This window comes from Elaeis guineensis, chromosome 13 (assembly GCF_000442705.2).
Source record: "Elaeis guineensis isolate ETL-2024a chromosome 13, EG11, whole genome shotgun sequence".
In the NCBI taxonomy this organism is placed as follows: Eukaryota; Viridiplantae; Streptophyta; class Magnoliopsida; order Arecales; family Arecaceae; genus Elaeis; species Elaeis guineensis.
Window position 1 is genome coordinate 3,345,399 of NC_026005.2, and position 20,839 is coordinate 3,366,237.

Here is a 20,839-nt window from a genome sequence, read left to right on the forward strand (position 1 = left end):
ATGATAGAAAAGTATGAATCATCTTCTAACACCACACCTACTCTGGAACAGTCTAGCCATCAGGACGGATATCTTGACTCCTCTCTTTTTGCACACTCAGGTACTCCATATAAATTATCACATGCATTTACTTGCGGAATATCCAACTCTTGGGTAATAGACTCAGGAGCATCCAGTCACATGACAGGGGCACCTAATAGTTTTATTTCATATTCACCATGTTCAGGACATGACAAGGTCCAAATAGCTGATGGATCCTTTACCCCTGTCTCAGGAAAAGGATCCATTGACTGTACTCTTAATTTAAGATTATCATCAGTATTGCATATTCTATCTTTTCTTACAAATTTACTCTCTATCAGCTCTGTTACTAGAGATTTGAATTGCTCTGTCACTTTTTGGCCTTCTCATTGTCTATTTCAGGAGCTGAAAATGGGGAAGATACTTGGGGGTGGTAGACTGCACAATAGACTCTATTATTTATCAACTGATGAGAAAAGTATGAACTCTTCTTTGACGGGGTATGCATTGTCTGCTGAAGGTGCCACTTCAGAACTTATGTTACATCATCGTAGGCTGGGTCACATTCTTTTTCTATTCTTAGTCGCTTATTTCCATCTTTATCAACTAAATACAATAAAAATTTGTTAGTTTGTGATCATTGTGAGTTGGCTAAACACACTAGAGCAGTATTTCCTATATCTGGAATTAGAAGTTCTAAACCTTTTGTTTTAATTCACTCTTATGTATGGGGACCATGTAGTACTAATACTCTCATGGGCCATAGGTGGTTTGTTACCTTCATTGATTGTTTTAGTCGAGTGACTTGGGTCTATTTATTGAAGAAAAAGACAGAAGTTTTAAACTGCTTTAAAGAGTTTCATAAACTTGTAGGTACTCAGTTTGGTGTCAAAATTAAAATTCTATGTTCTGACAATGGCACAGAATATATTAATCAGGAGTTTCATGCGTATCTTCACACTCACAGAATTCTTTATTAAACCACTTGTGTTGATACTCCTGCTCAAAATGGAGTTGCCGAAAGAAAAAATCGGCACTTATTGGAAGTAGCCCGATCCTTACTTTTTACCATGCAAGTTCCTAAATTTTTGTGGGGTGAGGCTATCTTGACCGTGGCTTACTTGATCAATCGTATGCCTCTAAGAACACTCGGATTTAAGTCCCCCATACAATGTTTGAAAGGGTCTACTGATTATGTAGTCACTCCTAGGGTTTTTGGATGTGTTTGTTTTGCTCGTGATCATAGACCTTCAGTAGGAAAACTAAATCCACGAGCATTAAAATGTGTCTTTGTCGGTTATCCTGCTACTCAAAAGGGATAAAAGTGCTATTATCTCCCTGAGCGGCGAATGCTTGTTACTATGGATGTTACTTTTTGAGAAACTGAAGCTTATTATGGAAGTCGTCTATCTGATAATAAGACATCAGAATTACTTCTTTCGGGTGACTTTCTATACACACCAAAAAATTCTGATGCCCAGGAGGAGTATCATAGTAATGATGTTCAGAGAGAGCCTAGTATTGAGAAAGAAGAAGAGTCCAGTGAAGAAGAGTCCAGTGTGCATTCACCACCAACTACCCAGGTGTCTCCACCGCTTGAAGCTTCTTCTCCAGAGTCTCCTAATGGTAACAATATTTCTACTACTCCTTCCATTTCTAATCTTAATATTCCTATTGCAAAACGGAAGGGTACTTGCTCAATTGTTCCTCCTGCTCGTTATCGTTATGATATTGCTAACTATGTTTCATATAAGAATGTGTCTCCATCTTATCAAAGCTTTATAGCTGCATTAGACTCTGTCTATATTCCTAGTACCTAACAAAAGGCTATGGCAGAACCTAAGTGGAAGGAAGCAATGTTAGAAGAGATGACTGCTTTATCCAAAAATCAGACGTGGGATTTAGTCACTCTACCAGCTGGTAAGCATCCTGTAGGATGTAAGTAGGTGTACACTATAAAGCAGACTCCAGAAGGCAAGGTGGAAAGATACAAAGCTCGGTTAGTAGCAAAGGGCTACACTCAAATATATGGAGTAGACTATGATGAAACCTTTGCTCTAGTGGCCAAGATGAACTCTGTTCGAACACTGATATCATGTGCTGCTAATTTTGGCTGGGAATTACATCAGTTAGATGTGAAGAATGTATTTCTTCATGGAGATTTTCAGAAGGAAGTATACATGCAAATACCATCAGGATTTGAGATCAGAGCAACTATTGAAAAAGTCTGCAAGCTAAAGCACTCACTTTATGGCCTTAAACAGTCTCCTCAAACATGGTTTGATCGATTCAGTCGGACTGTAAAAGGAATGGGATATAAACAGAGTAATGCAGATGATACTTTATTCTATAGGCATCTCAAGGGAAAGAAAACTATACTCTTGGTTTATGTTGATGATATTGTAATAACAGGAGATGACCATCATGAGATTAAATAACTCAAAAAAAAACTAAAGCAAGCATTTGAGGTAAAAGATCTGGGTCCACTAAGATATTTTTTGGGCATAGAAGTTAGACGATCATCCAAAGGTATTTTTCTGTCACAACGAAAGTATGTACTAGATTTGCTTTCTGAGACTGGGATGTTGGGGTGTAAGCCTGCTACTACTCCAATAAATCAAAATCATCGAACAGTGACAGATGGTGGAGCTCCTGTTGATCGAGAAAGGTATTAGTGGTTGGTTGGAAGATTGATATATCTTTCACATACAAGACCAGATATAGCCTATGCTGTCAGTGTCATCAGTCAATACATGCATGATCCACGAGAATCACACATGGAGAGAGCTTTCAGAGTATTATGCTACCTGAAAGGATGTTCTGGTTGTGGTTTGTTGTTCTCACAATACAACACCTTCCAGGTAGAGGGATTCACTGATGCAGATTGGACTGGGTCATTAAATGATAGGCGATCTACTTCTGGATATTGTATATATGTAGGGGATAATTTAGTTACCTGGAGAAGTAAGAAACAGTCAATGGTGGCTAGATCATCAGCAGGAGCTAAATATAAAGCAATGGCTCTAGGCATATGTGAACTTTTTTGGCTTCAGAAGTTGCTTCAAGAATTATAACTTCTAAACAAATTTTTTCTTCGGTTGTATTGTGACAACAAAGCAGCAATTGAGATTGTAAGCAATCCGATACAGCATGATTGTACCAAACACATCGAGATTGACCATCATTTTATCAAGAAAAAGATTAATCAGGGCCAGATCTGCATTACCTATATTCGGTCTTCTGATCAGGTGGCAGACATTCTAACCAAAGGGCTTCGCTCGTTGTCTTTTTCTAGATTGATTGACAAGATGAGGCTTCGAGATATCTTCGTCTCATCTTGAGGGGGAGTATTGGAAGGATTGAACTTAATTGAAAAAATATCCAATTAAAGGTCCAGAGATTTATTCCTTAGCATATTCTCGATTATTCTCTGGCATATTCTTGTTATTCCCTATCTATATTTAGGTCTACATATCTGTATTTATAGGTCCTTGTACGCACTCTTGATAGTAAGAAGAAAAATAAAAACAAATATCTCCTTCTCTTTTTTTCATCACATTTGATGCCTAAGTGAACGAATTAGTGATATTGAAAATATTGGAACTTCAATTTCCCACTTGAGGTGTTGTTTGTAGGAGATACTAAGCGTACGTAGTGCTTTTCTAGTAAATGAATTTGGTGAAAAAGATATATAATAGAGTGTTTGGGATATCTTATAAAAATACACTATTTTTCTTTTAGACCCAATTATTCATAATTGTGAGAAGGATCGTGAATATAAATAGACAGCAGACCCCCAAGAAGACCATGGTTAAGTATGCCCGCACCTATTATTGAAGAAGACCGTGGTTAAGTATATGGACACAGTCAAAAAAGCATCCCCTCTATATGAAATAGAAAGATTTGTTTGCACCATCATTGACCTAATCATCCTTAAAAGTATTCTATTCCATCTACCTGCAACATTATTTTGTTATAAAGCTTTAAGAATGGTCAACTGTCAATGTATCTCTATCTCATTGTAGAGCATCTTAAACTGCTCAAATAAATATTCATGCTCTCGTTCAATTCTTAAAATTTTGATTATTTTATCTAGTTGATTTTCAACCAAACTCAAATATCATCAAAAGCAATCTAATACTTCTAACTAATGGGAGATTAGGTAATTAAACATGACCAAAACTTGTGAAGCCATACAGAATCATAAATTTTTAATTATTTACAATGTAATATTTTTATCATAAATATTCTATAATTTTTAAACTTTTAAATTTTTTTTTATTTTTTTTAAAATATTGAGGACTAAAATATTTTTATTATAAATAATCGATTATTTATAATGAAAATTAATTTTTATCTCAAATAATCAATTATTTATGATGAAATATTTTTATCATAAATAATCTATAGTTTTTAAAATTTTTAAAATTTTTAATTTTTTTTTCAAATATTAGCAACAAAATAGTTTCATTGGGAATATGGTTATTGACGATAAAAAAAATATTTTTCACCGTAAATACTTAAATTATTTATGATGAAAATATTTTCATCATAAATATTTTAAAATTTAAAATTAAAATAAATGATAAATTATTTATAATAAAAATATTCATCATAAATATTTTATATTTACGATAGAATTTTTTTCTGTCGCTGATAGTAAACTATTTGAAATGAAAAAATATTTTTATCATAAATATTTTATTATTTATGATGAATTTAATTTTTTATTATAAATATAATTATTGACGACGAAAATTATTTACGTCGTAAATAATTCTATTGCAAAAATATTCTTTTATTGTAGTGATTCATATTCTCACACTTTATTGCACACTCTCTCTCATTCTCACACACCACAATTCTCTGCCATCTTTTTTTTTTCTTACATCTCTCTCTTCTTCCTCTTTTGACTAGCCCTAGGGGGGCTTCATCATGCCACATCCTGCTCCCATCCTTATGATAGGAATTAGGATAGGGTCTCAAATTAAGCATCCATGTGATAATTATCTGAATCTTGACATCTGCTTATGATAAATGGCTTAACTCTTCTTGATATATTTTTAAAATTATTTCATAATCTTTACATCAATCTATTAAATGGTCAAGCATATTATGATTTATCTCCGTATAAGAGTTAGATATATATTTTGATATTTTTATAAATAAATTACATTGGATATAGAATATGTTTTGAATAATAATTATTTTAAAAAATATAAATAATTTGTAAAAATATTTTTGTATATATTTTATTTAGCTATAATCTGCGTTGGCTTTACCGATAAAGATTATATGTTTGTCCTATCAGTTTGTAATTTTATAATAGAATAGATGAATGGATGAGATCGATTGAAGTGATTTGCAATCTATCTAACGTGTGATTCGGCAATTGGTACCATAAAAATAACTTATTATTTTTTTATACGAAAGGTACAATCCAACCACCAACTTTCAGGGGTGTGCTATTATTAGATTTTGGATTTGTATGCGGTGAGTCCTGGAGAATTTTTTCTCTTTTTTTCTCAAGTCTTGAGGTTTTCGGAAAGTATTCTTTTATTTTCTCTATGAAAGTAACATCTCCCAGAAATCTGCCGTTTTTGGGTGGAAAAGATTTAAAGGGTATGCTTTATTTCTCCAACAGATCGGCCATCAAATTTGTAATACAAAAGACATGAAGGCGAAAAGTCCAAAAGAGGCTTTTTTTTTTATCCCCCTACATTATTATTATTTATTGAGAGTGTGGCTGCACCAACAAAAGCGGACACGAAGCGTCTGTCGTGCTCTCGTTGAAGGCGACTCTCTCTCCCCACGAACCAAAAAAAAAGAAAAAAAGAAAAGAAAAGTTCCAGGGGCCGGTATTGGAAGAACATCAATTGCTTGACCGCTTCTAAATTTCCGCGGCCATGCAAACGAGATGGACCGTTTAAAATCTTCTATTCAAAAGAAGAAACCCCACAAGGGGAAGTCATACGTGCATTTATGAGGCTTTGTTTTTTGTCTTAGAATGATTGGTCTAGACGCCATCATAATTGGATCTGACCTCTTACCACTAATCTGCATTGTTATGATTATAAACTTAGTTGGACCCACACTAAAAAACAATTAATAAAATTTAAAAGAAATAAGGAACCAATCGGCATCCTCTAATACTAATGGGGGGTGGTTACTTGTTAGCATCATAAATAGCCCCTAGCTAGATTGACCCGGGCCGGTCTAAGTGCCATGCCTAGATCATCCGCATGGTCTGACTTTCTGGCTCAGTTCTGGGATCGACTTTCTGACTTAGTTTTGGGATCGACCTTCTGACTCTTACCCTTTCCTCCCCATCGTTGCCTATAAATATAAATCTAGGAATGGATTCTTCATCATACGAAAACCGAAGCTATTAAGCATCCCTTGATTCATACTCTTAACTCTTGAATTGCACAGACCTAGCTTTGTTTGAAGCCCGATAGACAGCTTCATGGGTTCTCTTAGCTTGAGCCTTTCAACCGTCAGCAATGGCACCGCCACGCCAAGGTCTCCACCTTCCCTTGGAAAGATGGTTACAGTGCTGAGCATAGATGGCGGGGGTGTGAGAGGCATCATCCCAGGAACTATCCTTGCCTTCCTCGAATCCAAGCTTCAGGTAGGGAAATTCCATTCAATAGATCAAGAAGTTCTACATGTAATTGATAGGTGCAATTAATATTCTTCCTCGGCAAGCAACAATAACGTTTGTTTGGCTACATGCAGGAGCTTGATGGAGAGGATGTGAGACTTGCGGATTACTTTGATGTTATTGCTGGAACAAGCACTGGTGGGTTGGTGACCTCCATGCTCGCTGCTCCAGATGAGAATAATCGTCCACTCTTCGCGGCGAAGGACATCAATGAATTCTACCTTCAAAATTGTCCAAAGATTTTTCCCAAGAGTGGGTAAGTATGGGGAGACATCGTCCAAACTCCTCAAAAAATTGAATTTAGAGATGTTGAGAAGAGTGATTCTAGTCATACCTAGGAGTAGAAAAACCAAAAAAAAAAAAAAAATGAAGACCAGGTCTGATGTGTACATGAAACTCCAGACTATGATACATGCGCATGTTTATACGTAACCAAAGACTGAGGCTTAAGGAATTGAATGAAAATTTGTATATATGATAACTCTGTGATAAGAATTTATAGTTGCCCACTTACATTAAGCAATTCATGATGCTTCTCCATGCAGCAGGGGAATTTTTGGATCAGTGGCGAGCTTATTTGGCAGCATCACGGGTCCAAAGTATGACGGCAAGTATCTCCACTCCAAAGTAGAGCAATTGCTTGGTGGGACTAGACTCCATCGGACTTTAACAAATGTAGTTATTCCCACTTTTGACATCAAGCTTCTCCAGCCTACCATCTTCTCCACCTTTGAGGTATATATTATATATGTTTCCCTCTCCCAAAAACACCATTTAAATTTGGCATGAACTCTTTTTCTTCCTTTGACACAATTAGGCAAGCATAAAGTTAAATTTACCTCTTCCCCTTCTCTACAGGCTAAGAAGGAAGCTTCAAAAGATGCTCTTCTGTCAGATATATGCATAAGTACTTCTGCAGCCCCGACATACCTTCCCGCACACTATTTTCAAACCAAATACGTCGACGGAAAGTCCCGAAGCTTTAATCTCATTGATGGAGGGGTTGCGGCAAATAATCCAATAAGTCATCACAAGAACACCATTTCAGTTATTAATTTCTGCATTATTTTATAAAGAAAAACTAACGCGTCGATTGTAATCATCTTAAATGATTGAGAACAGACATTATTGGCCTTGAATGAAGTTACGAAAGAAATTTTCCTACAAAATGCTGACTTCTTGCCAATCAAGCCAGTAGACTATGGAAAATTTCTGGTTCTCTCGTTGGGGACTGGATCAGCCAAGCAAGAAGAGAAATTGAATGCATCCAAGGCATCCAAGTGGGGCGTCCTTGAATGGCTATACAACAATGGCACGACACCATTGATTGATAGTTTTAGTCAAGCTAGCTCTGATATGGTGGACATCCATGCCTCTGTCGTATTCCAAGCATTGCATTGCGAGGGCAACTATCTTCGGATACAGGTAATAATAACATTCTAGCCGCTAATTAAAGGAATGATAACGAGATTTCATTTTCTAAGTTTCTTATTGATTTGATGGACGATGGATGCATGCGACTGAACTATTTGGTTTGCTTGTAGGATGATACTTTGATGGGTGACACAGCATCTGTAGACGTATCTTCCAAAGAGAATTTAATGAAGCTCGTTCAAATTGGCAAACAACTGCTAAAGAAATCGGTGTCGAGGGAGAACCTAGACTCTGGAGTGTACGAAGCGGTCCCAATGGCAGGAACAAATGAAGAAGAACTGACTCGTTTTGCCAAGATGCTTTCCGATGAAAGACGACTCAGGCTTGGGAAGATGCATTTGAATTGATAGCATCGGCATGGTGCCAAACAAGAGATCGTCAATTAATTCCCTTCTTCTATGGAATAAAGTTATTCTTTCATTCTTCTTTGTTCATTGAATAAAATGGGGTAGCTTCCTGCTACTTCCTTTTTACATCAAAAAAAAAAAAAATCTTTTATTCTTTCTTTTCTGTTACAAAATATTCTTTTATTCTTTTTTTTTTAGGACCAATAGCATTTCTGAAAGTATTGATCTTAAAATAACATTTCTGAACAAAAAGTTTGGGAGATAATCTGTTCTATAATACATGCATATGATTTCTTTCTTTTGATAGAAGAATCATATCTTGTTGCTTGTCTAAATGAAGAGAGATCGTATGCTCGCACCTATTGCTAAAGAAGACCTTTCCGGAGATTGCACTGAAAAAGCAATCAAACATTTGATGCTTAAGTGAACGAATTAGTGATATTGAAAATATTGGAACTTCAATTTCCCACTTGAGGTGTTGTTTGTAGGAGATACTAAACGTACGTAGTGCTTTTCTAGTAAATGAATTTGGTGAAAAAGATATATAATGGAGTGTTTGGGATATCTTATAAAAATACACTATTTTTCTTTTAGACCCAATTATTCGTAATTGTGAGAAGGATCGTGAATATATATAGGCAGCAGACCCCCAAGAAGACCATGGTTAAGTATGCCCGTACCTATTATTGAAGAAGATCATGGTTAAGTATATGGACACAGTCAGAAAAGCATCCCCTCTATATGAAATAGAAAGATTTGTTTGCACCATCATTGACCTAACCATCCTTAAAAGTATTCTATTCCATCTACCTGCAACATTATTTTGTTATGAAGCTTTAAGAATGGTCAACTGTCAATGTATCTCTATCTCATTGTAGAGCATCTTAAACTGCTCAAATAAATATTCATGCTCTCGTTCAATTCTTAAAATTTTGATTATTTTATCTAGTTGATTCTCAACCAAACTCAAATATCATCAAAAGCAATCTAATACTTCTAACTTATGGGAGATTAGGTAATTAAACATGACCAAAACTTGTGAAGCCATACAGAAGGGCAATTACAGAAACCAAGTTTCATTAAATATCTAATACATATAGGACACCATATATGAGCATGTATAGTACGACCATCATTCAGCATTGTGGGTGCCTATACCTTTTATTCCAACTCTAGAATTATCTCCTATATATATCCATCTTGTTTCAAGATTGATTCGATGGTACTATTCTTCCATCCATGGTCAGTAATCATAATATCCTATCTCAACTCGTGGCTGATATGCCACATTTCATGCATGGTGAATTAGTCTACATGCTTTCATTTTTTTCACTTTTATAATTATGTAACATTATATTTGTCTTTCCAATAGAGGACGTATTACAATCGTACTTCAGCTTATGATAGATCAAATACAATGCTACAACTTAGTCCAAAATGGATTCAATACATACACGCATACCATATTTCTTATATGACCAATTTGTCCAAATACTGCCCATACCCTATCTATATTATTAAAATTATGATCTGATTTTTGGCATCATTATAATCACAATCATACTCTAGCCTATGGTAAATCAAACACAATGCGCACACTAGTTCGAAGCTAATCTAATATATATGCTATATTTCTTGCATGACCAACTAATCCAGATGCCGCTCAAATCCTATCAATTAAGTTATGTTTTTCCTACTCAGATATTATTAAGCACCAATTAATTATAATTCAAGCAACATTAATTCAATAATGTATAATACATGTACCGTAGTTATAAAATATACATCAATCGTACATATGCATATTTATATGATTTTTATAAACATATAGACAATCATGTTGAAAACTCTACCTCCACCGACGATTGACTCAAACACTATGAATATCGACCGACTCCTAAATCTTTGAACTCAAGGCCAGGGAGTTTGGCTTAACATCATCTTGCCTAAGCAATGCTCACCTACAAAGTTAGGCCCATCAGATCAAATGTAAATGTTCATGGTTTATGATAGAAAGTTATAAAAGACTAACCTTGACTTCACAATTCAGAGTTGGGATCTCTCCTAGGGTTGACCCACACCATAAAACACCTTTGGACCCACCACTAGGTCACTAAATATATATAGAGAGAAAGAGTATAGATGAAAGAGAAAGAAAAGAGAGGAAAGAGGGAGTTTTTTTTTAATTTTCTCTTATCTTTTTTGTTTCGGCTTTCTAAAAAAAATAAAGAAGGCAAAAAGCTTTAGGAACAACCACCTCCCCTCCCACATCGGCGATCCCCGATGGCAGCGATAACCCCCAATTGCTATAGCAGCTTTGACCCTTGGCAATCTAAGCACAGCCACATCTGACGCTAGTGGCCGACTTGACAGAAGAAGAGAACAAAACAAGGAAAGTCTTGTTCACAAACTCCAACCCCTACCTACCAACGATAATGCCCATAGAACCTCCCTACCCAAAAAAAAGGAAAAGCAGGGGTCTAATGGCCATACCTCATTTCTAGAGAAGTACTTGATCCTCTTTTCCGATCAGAACGGTGGTGGTTTGCGAATAATGCTTAATGAAAAATCAAGAAAATCTCATAGATTTCAATGGCAGTTTGATTGAGGATGCATGAGGGGCAATGCCTAAAGAGAATAGGTGGCATTGTTTTTATAGAAAAAATCCTAGGATATCATTGGAATCCCACGAGACCTAGAATTTACTTTTTGTCGGACTCGAGAGAGGAGGTGGATGCTAATCGAGAGCTCTTTTCCTAGGCTTGTGAGATTCAAAAATTTTTCTTTTCTTATCTGTTTGCTTTAAAAATTATATGAAAAAAAAATATTCTTGATGGTCAAAGAATCGGATCCCTACACCCCCACCCAATCCATCATTCTCGTGCTCATGTTCTCTCAGTCCCACTCACTACAACAAAACATGATATTAGTGATGAATATTTTCATCGCTAATAGTTATTAGCGACGAAATTTTCATCGCTAATATTTAGTTGCACATAATATCATCGTTGATAATTATTTACGATGAAAAAAAAATTTCATCGCAAACAATCAATATTACTGATGAAAAATTTTCATCATTAAAAAAATTATTTTTTAAAAAATTATTTATGATAAAAAATTTTAGTCATAAAAAAAGATAATTTACGTTGCTATTAATTTAATTAAAAAATTTTATAAAATATAAATTTAAAAAAATATTAGCGATGTAAATTTTTCATCACAAATAACGTAATTTTTGACATAAATTTTTATCACTAATAAATATTAAATTAATAGTGATAAAAATATTTTCATCATTATTAATTTAATATAAAATTTTAATATTTTTAAATATATTAAAAAAATTATTTACGATCAATTTTTTATCGCTAATATATTTTTTAACGATCAATATTTTATCAAAAATAATTCCATTGCTAATAATTTATAATTTTTTTTAAAAAAATTATAAATATTTATATTTAATTTATATTTATAATATTTTTTATAAATTAAAAATAAAAAATTCATACAATAAACTCACAAATAAATTTTATCATCTTATTATATTAAATTAAAATTATAAGAGGACTAAAATAAAAATAAAAAGCTACACAAATAGGCCATCTAGTGTCGGCATCTATAGAAGACGAATGAGCTAGGGAAGGGGAGCACTCGATGAGCTCAGACCGACCTGCTGCTGTCTCATCAGCTACATCATCTGCTCCATCTATACCATCTACTCCATCATCTGGATCTGAAGCTGCTGATACTCATCGACGCATGCAGTCAACTCATCAGCTTGCTGCTCAGCCTGCCTCTGGACCTCCGTTAGTCGAGCATTGCAAGCAACATGGTTGTCAGCCCTGGACGAGCGTGAGAATGAAGGAGCAGTGATCCCATGCCCTAGACTCCTAACACAACAGGATCTCGTACCAAATATCTAATCACAGATCTCGTTATCTGTGGATGCGGTTGAGCCCTCAGAGGTAGGCTGGGATCTGAAAATTAAAATTATAGTATTTTAATTTTGTACTGAAAATCAAATTACGAATGAAAAAAATAATTGAAAAAATTTACAAAGAGCTCCTGACTCCCCGTCGTCCATTCTCCTGACCATCATTAGTGGGTCTGCTAGTAGATATCGATCCTATCAAAAAACTCGCCACTCTCAGCATCTCTCTGTAATTTGAAAATAATTAATTAAAATTTTTTTAAATAGCTAGAGAATTATATACTAATCAGAAATTACTTACCATCTGCTCCATGTGACGAGCGAATAACTTCGAACCCCCACAATGCGGTATGGTCTGTCTAACCTGATTCACGACGTTCTGGGTATATTTTCTCTGTACAGTTAGCAGTCAAATTAGTAAATAACAAACTGAATTTAAGAATAAATGATTCAATTATTAAACTCTAAAAAAAATTTGGATGTGTAACCTGATATGTCGGATCCTCTCATAATGCTAGCATATGACAGTTCAATCATCTATAGTGATGTTGTCATAGGGTCGCTGTCACTCTGCCTCCACCCTATGATCCTGCATCATATGATATCAATGCTGATGGATGTGGTAGTGATACTCTTTGAAATGCAAAGATAAATGAGCGTCTACAGCTTGCTGCATGCGATCCTCCTCAAAATCAATAATATCAAATATATCCCATCAATAATAAATATTAGATGAATATCGTGCTATTTAAATATTCACAGTATAATTTATTTTATCTGTAACTAGATGTAGAAAATCTCTCTTTGAGCCGGTACAACGCAACTTCAATCGAAAAGCATCACGGGGGCATAGCTGCGGCATATGATGCCCAACTCGATCTGTCACGGCTCGCACCATCCCCTAATGGGCCTGATGTAGCCAGGTGGTATCTCGATACGGAGATGCTGCCCTGGGTGCTCGCGTCTTCAATGCTCTAGAGTAAAGTTTTTCGATGGATCTCGCCCTTACCTCACTACTAGTGGAGACTGACCTGAAACAATAATAAATAAATCACTAGTATTATAGCTATCCAAATAAAAAAAATTAAATTTTATTATATAAAAAGTATCATAATATCACTCGGACCCACCTCACTGGAATCTGCCAGTGCAGGATCCTCTGGCGATGGAGCTGGTGCGACAGTGAAAATCGATGAAGATGCCTCAGCCTCCGGGATAGACTGCGAATGCGAATATCATCGTCTGTCTCCTGATACCATATCTGCAATTCTTGATATATAAATGAACATAATATTGAACAATAATAATCAAAAATAAATTATATTATCATGAATAAAGTTATATCGCATACCATTATCGTAAGAGAAGATTGAACAAAGAATATAGATCTACTCATCAATATTCGTATCTTCCTCGAGGTGTAGATCCTCTTCTGAATCATAATAATCGACATATGTGTCGCCTTCTATCTCATTGTCATTTATTAACTGATCATCACACTCTGACTCATCAAGAGTACATACAAAATCAACTTCAACTTCATTGGACGGCAGATTAGCCCTATTCAAAGAAGCCATTACAAGTTCTTTATCAATAAGAAGCTCGACTAATATTTGTTCTTCTTGCTGAAAAATTTTCTCTTTATGTAAATTCAAATTTTTATCCATCTCTAATCAGGATGGTATGTTATATACGCCTCTAGGTGTTATTTTTTGTACGACATGTCAATTATCTCAATACTTTAGATCTTTCAAATATATTATTTATTTCGCTTGAGTTGCTCATATATACAGCTCATTCTGGTACCACGTTCTTGCAAAATTTACACTGATAAAGTGTAAATCGATATGAATATTGATTTTTTTATTGCTAATATCCCACCATTCACACTGAAATAAGAATACAGAATTACTGGATTCATACTTCAGTTCTATGATATCTGTCAGTACACTATAATATTCAATCTCTTCTTCTCCTTCATATCCTATCGTACGAATCTAACTATTCTGGATCCATCGTTGCATCTCAAGCTCCATTGTATGAAATCTTATTCCTCCAATGATACAGAATGCATAATGGTTAACCCTTCAATCCAGACCACATGCTAAATCCTACAACTCATCGATCATACCTTCTTCTTTATTAAAATATTTATATTTTATCTATATCATAAAATAAAAAATTATGTCGGTTTAAATAATTATTTTTATAATTATTAAAAATAACATATTACTAGTATAACTTACAAGATTACCAAATTATTTTATAAATTTTCTCCTATATCGATCATCAGCATCCGTATTATTCTTTCTATATAATATACTCTTGTGCTCACTATAACAAATTATGATTTTTAATTTTACATCGATATGAAAAAATTACTTAAAATATTAAATAATATGTTAAGATGGTACTTACTCAATAAAATCTTCAATTTTTTTATAATTATTTAGAACATAGAAGTGTACCTTGGATAGCTCATTCATGTCCATAAATTCATATCTCCTTCCACCAATGGGTCGAATCATTTATTTAAATATAGACAGCATCGATTTACTGTCACCCCATTCATGATTTACGTTACGATCTGTACGATTGAATATTATTTCGATATCGTTAAGATACATCAAGAAAAATATGACATATTCCGCAGCTACGTATGCTTACGCTATAGACCTTTCAGGTCGTGCTTTATTGCACACATATTTTTTTAGGATACCCAAGAATCTGCAAATAAAAATAAATTTAAATTTTAAAAATATATTTATATCTTATAACTGATATGACAAAGTGCGTACAATTTTTTTATCTTTCAATAGGATACATCCACCAATAGTGTACCGATCTGGCCAAAAGAGCTTCCTTCAGAAGATGAATAGCCAGATGCACCATAACATCAAAAAATGATGGTCTTTTTCTAACTTACAAAGAATGAGTATGATATCTTTCTCAAACTTCTCAAGTAAGTTAATCTTCAATTTTCGGTAGCACAGTTCTCAAAAAAATACTCCCAACTCAATCAATACAGTTTGAACATCACTATCCAAATAGCCACACATGACCACAGGAAGCAAACGTTGCATCATCACATGGGAGTCATGATTTTTCGGGATCTCAATCCGAATCCTGACCTCGATACAATTCGAATCGTGATCCAAATTTTATTTTTATCAATCAAATAATAAAATATTTAATTAATATTTTTTTTTCATTTTTTTATTTTTTTTCTTTCTTTTTTTTCTTTTTTTTCTATTTTCCCCCTTATTTCTCTCTTCCATTCCTCCCTCTCCACCGTCACCCACCCGTCTCCAGCTGACCCCCTCCCCATCGTCACCCACCCCTCCCTGCAGACCCCCTCCCTGGCTGACCCACTCCACGGCCCTATGGCATCGCCGTGTCGCGGTCGACCCCCTCACCGCCCCATTTCACCCTCGATCGCCCCCCGACCCCATCTCCACCGATCGACCCTCTACCCAGCCCTGTGGCACCGTCGACCACCCATGGCCCCGTCCCCACCCCCGTCTCACCCCCGACCACCCCTGTCTCACCCCCGGCCGCCCCCCAACCCCATCCCCGCACCAGTTTCGCCCCCGGCCGCCCCACGACCCCATCTCTATCGGTCGACCCCCTTCCCAGTCCCGTGGCGCTGTCGGCTGCCCACGGCCCCCTCGCCCCCGTCTCGCCCCCAATCGCCCCCCGAACCCATCCCCACCCCTATTTCGCTCCCGACTGTCGGCGGACTTCATCTCTGCTGATCGATCCCGTCTCCGTCGGTCGAACCCCTCTCCGGCCCTGTGATGTTGCCGGCCACCCACAGCCCCCTCTCCACCCCCATCTCACCCCCGACCGCCCCTCGAACCCATCCTCACCCCCGTCTCACCCCCGACCACCCCCCGATCCCATCTCCGCCGACTGACCCCCTCCCTAGCCCCGTGCTGCCACCGGCCACCCATGTCCCCACCCCCGCAACCCCCTTCGCCCCCTGATGGCCCGATCAACATAAAAAAAATGGGGTGGAATACCTTACCTCCGGCAGACGGCAACGGCAATAGTGGCACAGCAACGGTGCGGACGACGGACGACGACGGTGACGGTGGAGACAGGCTTGCCGGTGGGAAGAGAGGGGGCAGAGCACGGAGAGGGAGAGAGGAGAGTGGAAAGAGGAGAGGGGAGAGCACAGAGAGAGAAGAGGAGAGAGGGAGAGAGGAGAGGGGAGAGGGGGAGAGGGAGAGGAGAGGGTTTCGTGCGAAGGGACATTGAATTGATATGCATTAAATGCAAAACTATTAGTGATGAAAATTTTTATCGTAAATATAATTATTAGCGATGAAAAATTATTTTTGCCACCAACAATTCTCGTCAAAAAAAATTTTCTTACTAAAAAAATTTTTTCTCTAAAAAAAATTATTTATAATGAAAAAATAAAATTTCATCGTTAATAATATTATTAGCAACAAAAATTTAATTTTCACCACCAATAATGCCCACCAAAAAAAAATCTCCACTTAAAAATTTTTTTCTCTAAAAGAATTTTGCCTAAAAAAAATTATTGACGATGAAAATTTTTTTTATCATTAATAAACTTATTAGAATAAAAATTTTATTTTCATCATCAATAATTTTTTGCCAAAAAATTTTCTTATTAAAAAAATTTTTCCATTAAAAAAAATATTTATGATGAAAAAATAAAATTTCATCATTAATAATGCTATTAGCAATGAAAATTTAATTTTCATCACCAATAATTTTAGTCAAAAAAATAATTTTCACTAAAAAAATTTTCTCTAAAAGAATTTCATCCAAAAAATATTATTGGTGATGAAAAAAAATCATCGTTAATAAATTTATTGATAACAAAAATTTTTTTCGTCACCAATAATTTTTGTCAAAAAAAGTTTTCTCACTAAAAAATTTTCTCTCTAAAAAATTTCACAAAAAAAATTATTGATGATGAAAATAAAAAATTTCATCATTAATAAATTTATTAATAATGTAAGTTTTATTTTTATCATCAATAATTTTGGTAAAAAAAAATTTTAAATAATATTTTTGATAAAAATTTGTTTTACATCACTAATAATTAACTATCTTTTCAATAACAATTTTATAAAAAATTAATTTTAGATTTTTTCACCAAAAAAATTTTCCATCCAAAAAATTTAATAACGAAAAATGACATTAAAAAAATATTCATGATGAAAAATAAAATTAATTTTTTTTATTCTATAAAATTTTTGGTCTAAATTTTTTTAAAAATAATTTCATCAAAAAAATAATTTTTTATTAATCAAAAAATTATATAAATAGTTAATTTGTGATTGTTCCTCCAAAAAAATTACGTACATGAAAATTATAATTTCGACGAAAAGTTTAATTTACGTCGGTAATAATTGTTATAAGAACAGCTCTTCGACTTCCGCAATAGAGTAGGCACTATGGGAGATCGATAGTTTTGAGATTTTCGATCTCCAAAGAACTCGTCTTCTTCTTGAAATCCTCATTCCGAAAGTCGGAGTACGAGAATATCATGGTGATTCTGAGATCATGAGAGAAATCTATCAAGATTGAGTCATAAATTATCGAATACTTATGATGAGAATATTGGTAAAATAAGAATTATCTTTTCTATTGTGTCCATCTCATAAAGCAATACCTTAGCAAATTAACCTTCGCTGACACTGTCATGCACAAATAGCATGTCAAATGCTTCCATCACATGACAGAAGAACATAGCTCCAAAGGATATATTGATACTACAAAAACCTGTAGAATATTATTCTCTCAAACTTCTCTTTCACTATTCTTTAGAAAGAAAGCAATAATTTCTTGCAAAACAAGAGGAAAGGGGGAGCATTGAAACTCAAATTCAAAGACAGGATCTAAGTCTTAAGAGTAAACTTACCTTATCATGCCACCATATAAATAACTTTTTTGTGGATCATGTTTTAACGTATAAAGATCTTGAATTATCACCTTTCTATGTTCTTGAATAGATACAAAGCCTTTGTACTTTATGATCTCTAGTCAGTCTATAGAAGCAACAACTTATACAAAATTGAGCAATGAGATAGATTCAGAGAAACTTTGAGACGATTAATATAAAAAAGCATGCCTCATAAACCATAAAATGAACTGTTTACAAATAAAAATAAATATAATATGTATTTATGATGAATTTTTTTTCATCATAAAAATAGTTTATTTATGATAAAAAATTTCATCATAAATAATGATCAATTTTTGATTTTTTTTCTCAGTTTTCAATTTTTTAACTATTGGTGATGAAACAAGTTTCGTTGCGAATAATCCCATATTTATGATAAAATCTTTTTTCATCATAAAAAGAGTAATTTAAAATGAAAAATTTTTATCATAAATAATCTGTAATTTTTATTTTTTTAAAAAATTTTAATTATTTTTTAAACTATTTGAGATGAAAATATTTTCATCGTAAATAACACTATTTATGATGGAAATAGTGTTTTATCATAAATACTTAAATTATTTACGATGTAATATTTTTATCATAAATAATTTATAATTTTTATATTTTTATAATTTTTTATTTATTTTAAAACATTTATGATGAATCTATTTCATCATAAATAATAAAGAATTTATGATGAAAAATGATTTTCATTGAAAATACTCATTTATTTATGATGTAACATTTTCATCGCAACTAATCTATATTTTTTGAATTTTTAAATTATTTATTTTTTAAAATAATGATGATGAAAATATTTTCATCATAATTTATCAACTATTTATGATAGAAATTAATTTTTATTATAAATATTTAATAATTTATGATGCAATATTTTCATCGTAACTAATCTATAATTTTTAAAATTTTTAAATTTTTTATTTTTTTTAAAAATATTGATGATAAAAATATTTTTATCATAAATAATCGATTATTTATGATGAAAATTAATTTTCATCATAAATATTCAATTATTTCTGACATAATATTTTTATTGCAACTAATCTATAATTTTTAAATTTTTTATTTTTTATTTTTTTAAAATATGGATGATAAAAATATTTTCATTGTAAATAATTGATTATTTATGATAAAAATTAATTTTCATCATAAATATTTAATTATTTATGATGTAATATTTTTATCACAAATATACACTAATTTTTAAATTTTTTATTTTTTTTAAATATTGACAATGAAAATATTTTCATCGTAAATAATCAATTATTTATGATAAAAATTAATTTTTATCATAAATTTTTAATTATTTACAATGTAATATTTTCATCATAAATATTCTATAATTTTTAAACTTTTAAATTTTTTTATTTTTTTCAAAATATTGACAACTAAAATATTTTTATTATAAATAAATAATTATTTATAATGAAAATCAATTTTTATCTCAAATAATCAATTATTTATGATAAAATATTTTTATCATAAATAATCTGTAGTTTTTAAATTTTTTTATTTTTTTCAAATATTAGCGACAAAATAGTTTCGTTGGGAATATGGTTATTGTCGATAAAAAAATATTTTTCATCGTAAATACTTAAATTATTTATGATGAAAATATTTTCATCATGAATATTTTAAAATTTAAAATTAAAATAAATGATGAATTATTTATAATGAAAATATTCATCGTAAATATTTTATATTTACGGTGAAATTTTTTTCTGTCGCTGATAGTAAACTATTTGAAATGAAAAAATATTTTTATCATAAATATTTTATTATTTATGATGAATTTAATTTTTTATTATAAATATAATTATTGACGATGAAAATTATTTACGTCGTAAATAATTCTATTGCAAAAATATTCTTTTATTGTAGTGATTCATACTCTCACACTTTATTGCACACTCTCTCTCATTCTCACACACCACAATTCTCTGCTATCTTTTTTTTTTTCTTAGATCTCTCTCTTCTTCCTCTCTTAACTAGCCCTAAAGGGGCTTCATCATGCCACATCCTGCTCCCATCCTTATGATAGGAATTAGGGTAGGGTCTCAAATTAAGCATCCACGTGATAATTTTCTGAATCTTGACATCTGCTTATGATAAATGGCTTAACTCTTCTTGATATATTTTTAAAATTATTTCATAATCTTTACATCAATCTATTAAATGGCCAAGCATATTATGATTTATCTCCGAGTTAGATATATATTTTGATACTTTTATAAATAAATTACATTGGATATAGAATATGTTTTGAATAATAATTATTTTAAAAAATATAAATAATTTGTAAAAATATTTATATATATATTTTATATAGCTATAATCTGCATTGGCTTTACCGATAAAGATTATATGTTTGTCCTATCGGTTTGTAATTTTATAATAGAATAGATGAATGGATGAGATCGATTGAAGTGATTTGCAATCTATCTAACGTGTGATTCGGCAATTGGTACCATAAAAATAATTTATTATTT

At 33.1% G+C, this 20,839-nt stretch overlaps 1 protein-coding gene and 1 pseudogene across 1 annotated transcript; both read left to right on the plus strand.

Annotated features, from left to right (window-relative positions):
* The first annotated feature begins 6,414 nt into the window (after window positions 1-6,414).
* Window positions 6,415-6,945, plus strand: LOC140853312 (patatin-like protein 5). The gene is made up of 2 exons (XM_073247774.1): window positions 6,415-6,652; window positions 6,760-6,945. The coding sequence occupies exons 1-2, from the start codon at window positions 6,488-6,490 to the stop codon at window positions 6,943-6,945; spliced, it is 351 nt and encodes a 116-aa protein (XP_073103875.1). The 5' UTR covers window positions 6,415-6,487.
* Window positions 6,946-7,097: 152 nt separating this feature from the next.
* On the plus strand, window positions 7,098-8,560 carry LOC140853313 (patatin-like protein 2; annotated as a pseudogene).
* Window positions 8,561-20,839: the final 12,279 nt, after the last annotated feature.

Excerpts from the sequence above, each read along its gene's own strand:
- LOC140853312 (XM_073247774.1), top strand. The coding sequence starts at position 6,488 with ATGGGTTCTCTTAGCTTGAGCCTTTCAACCGTCAGCAATGGCACCGCC. Across the intron at positions 6,653-6,759 it reads TCCTCGAATCCAAGCTTCAG|GAGCTTGATGGAGAGGATGT; the intron begins GTAGGGAAATTC and ends GGCTACATGCAG.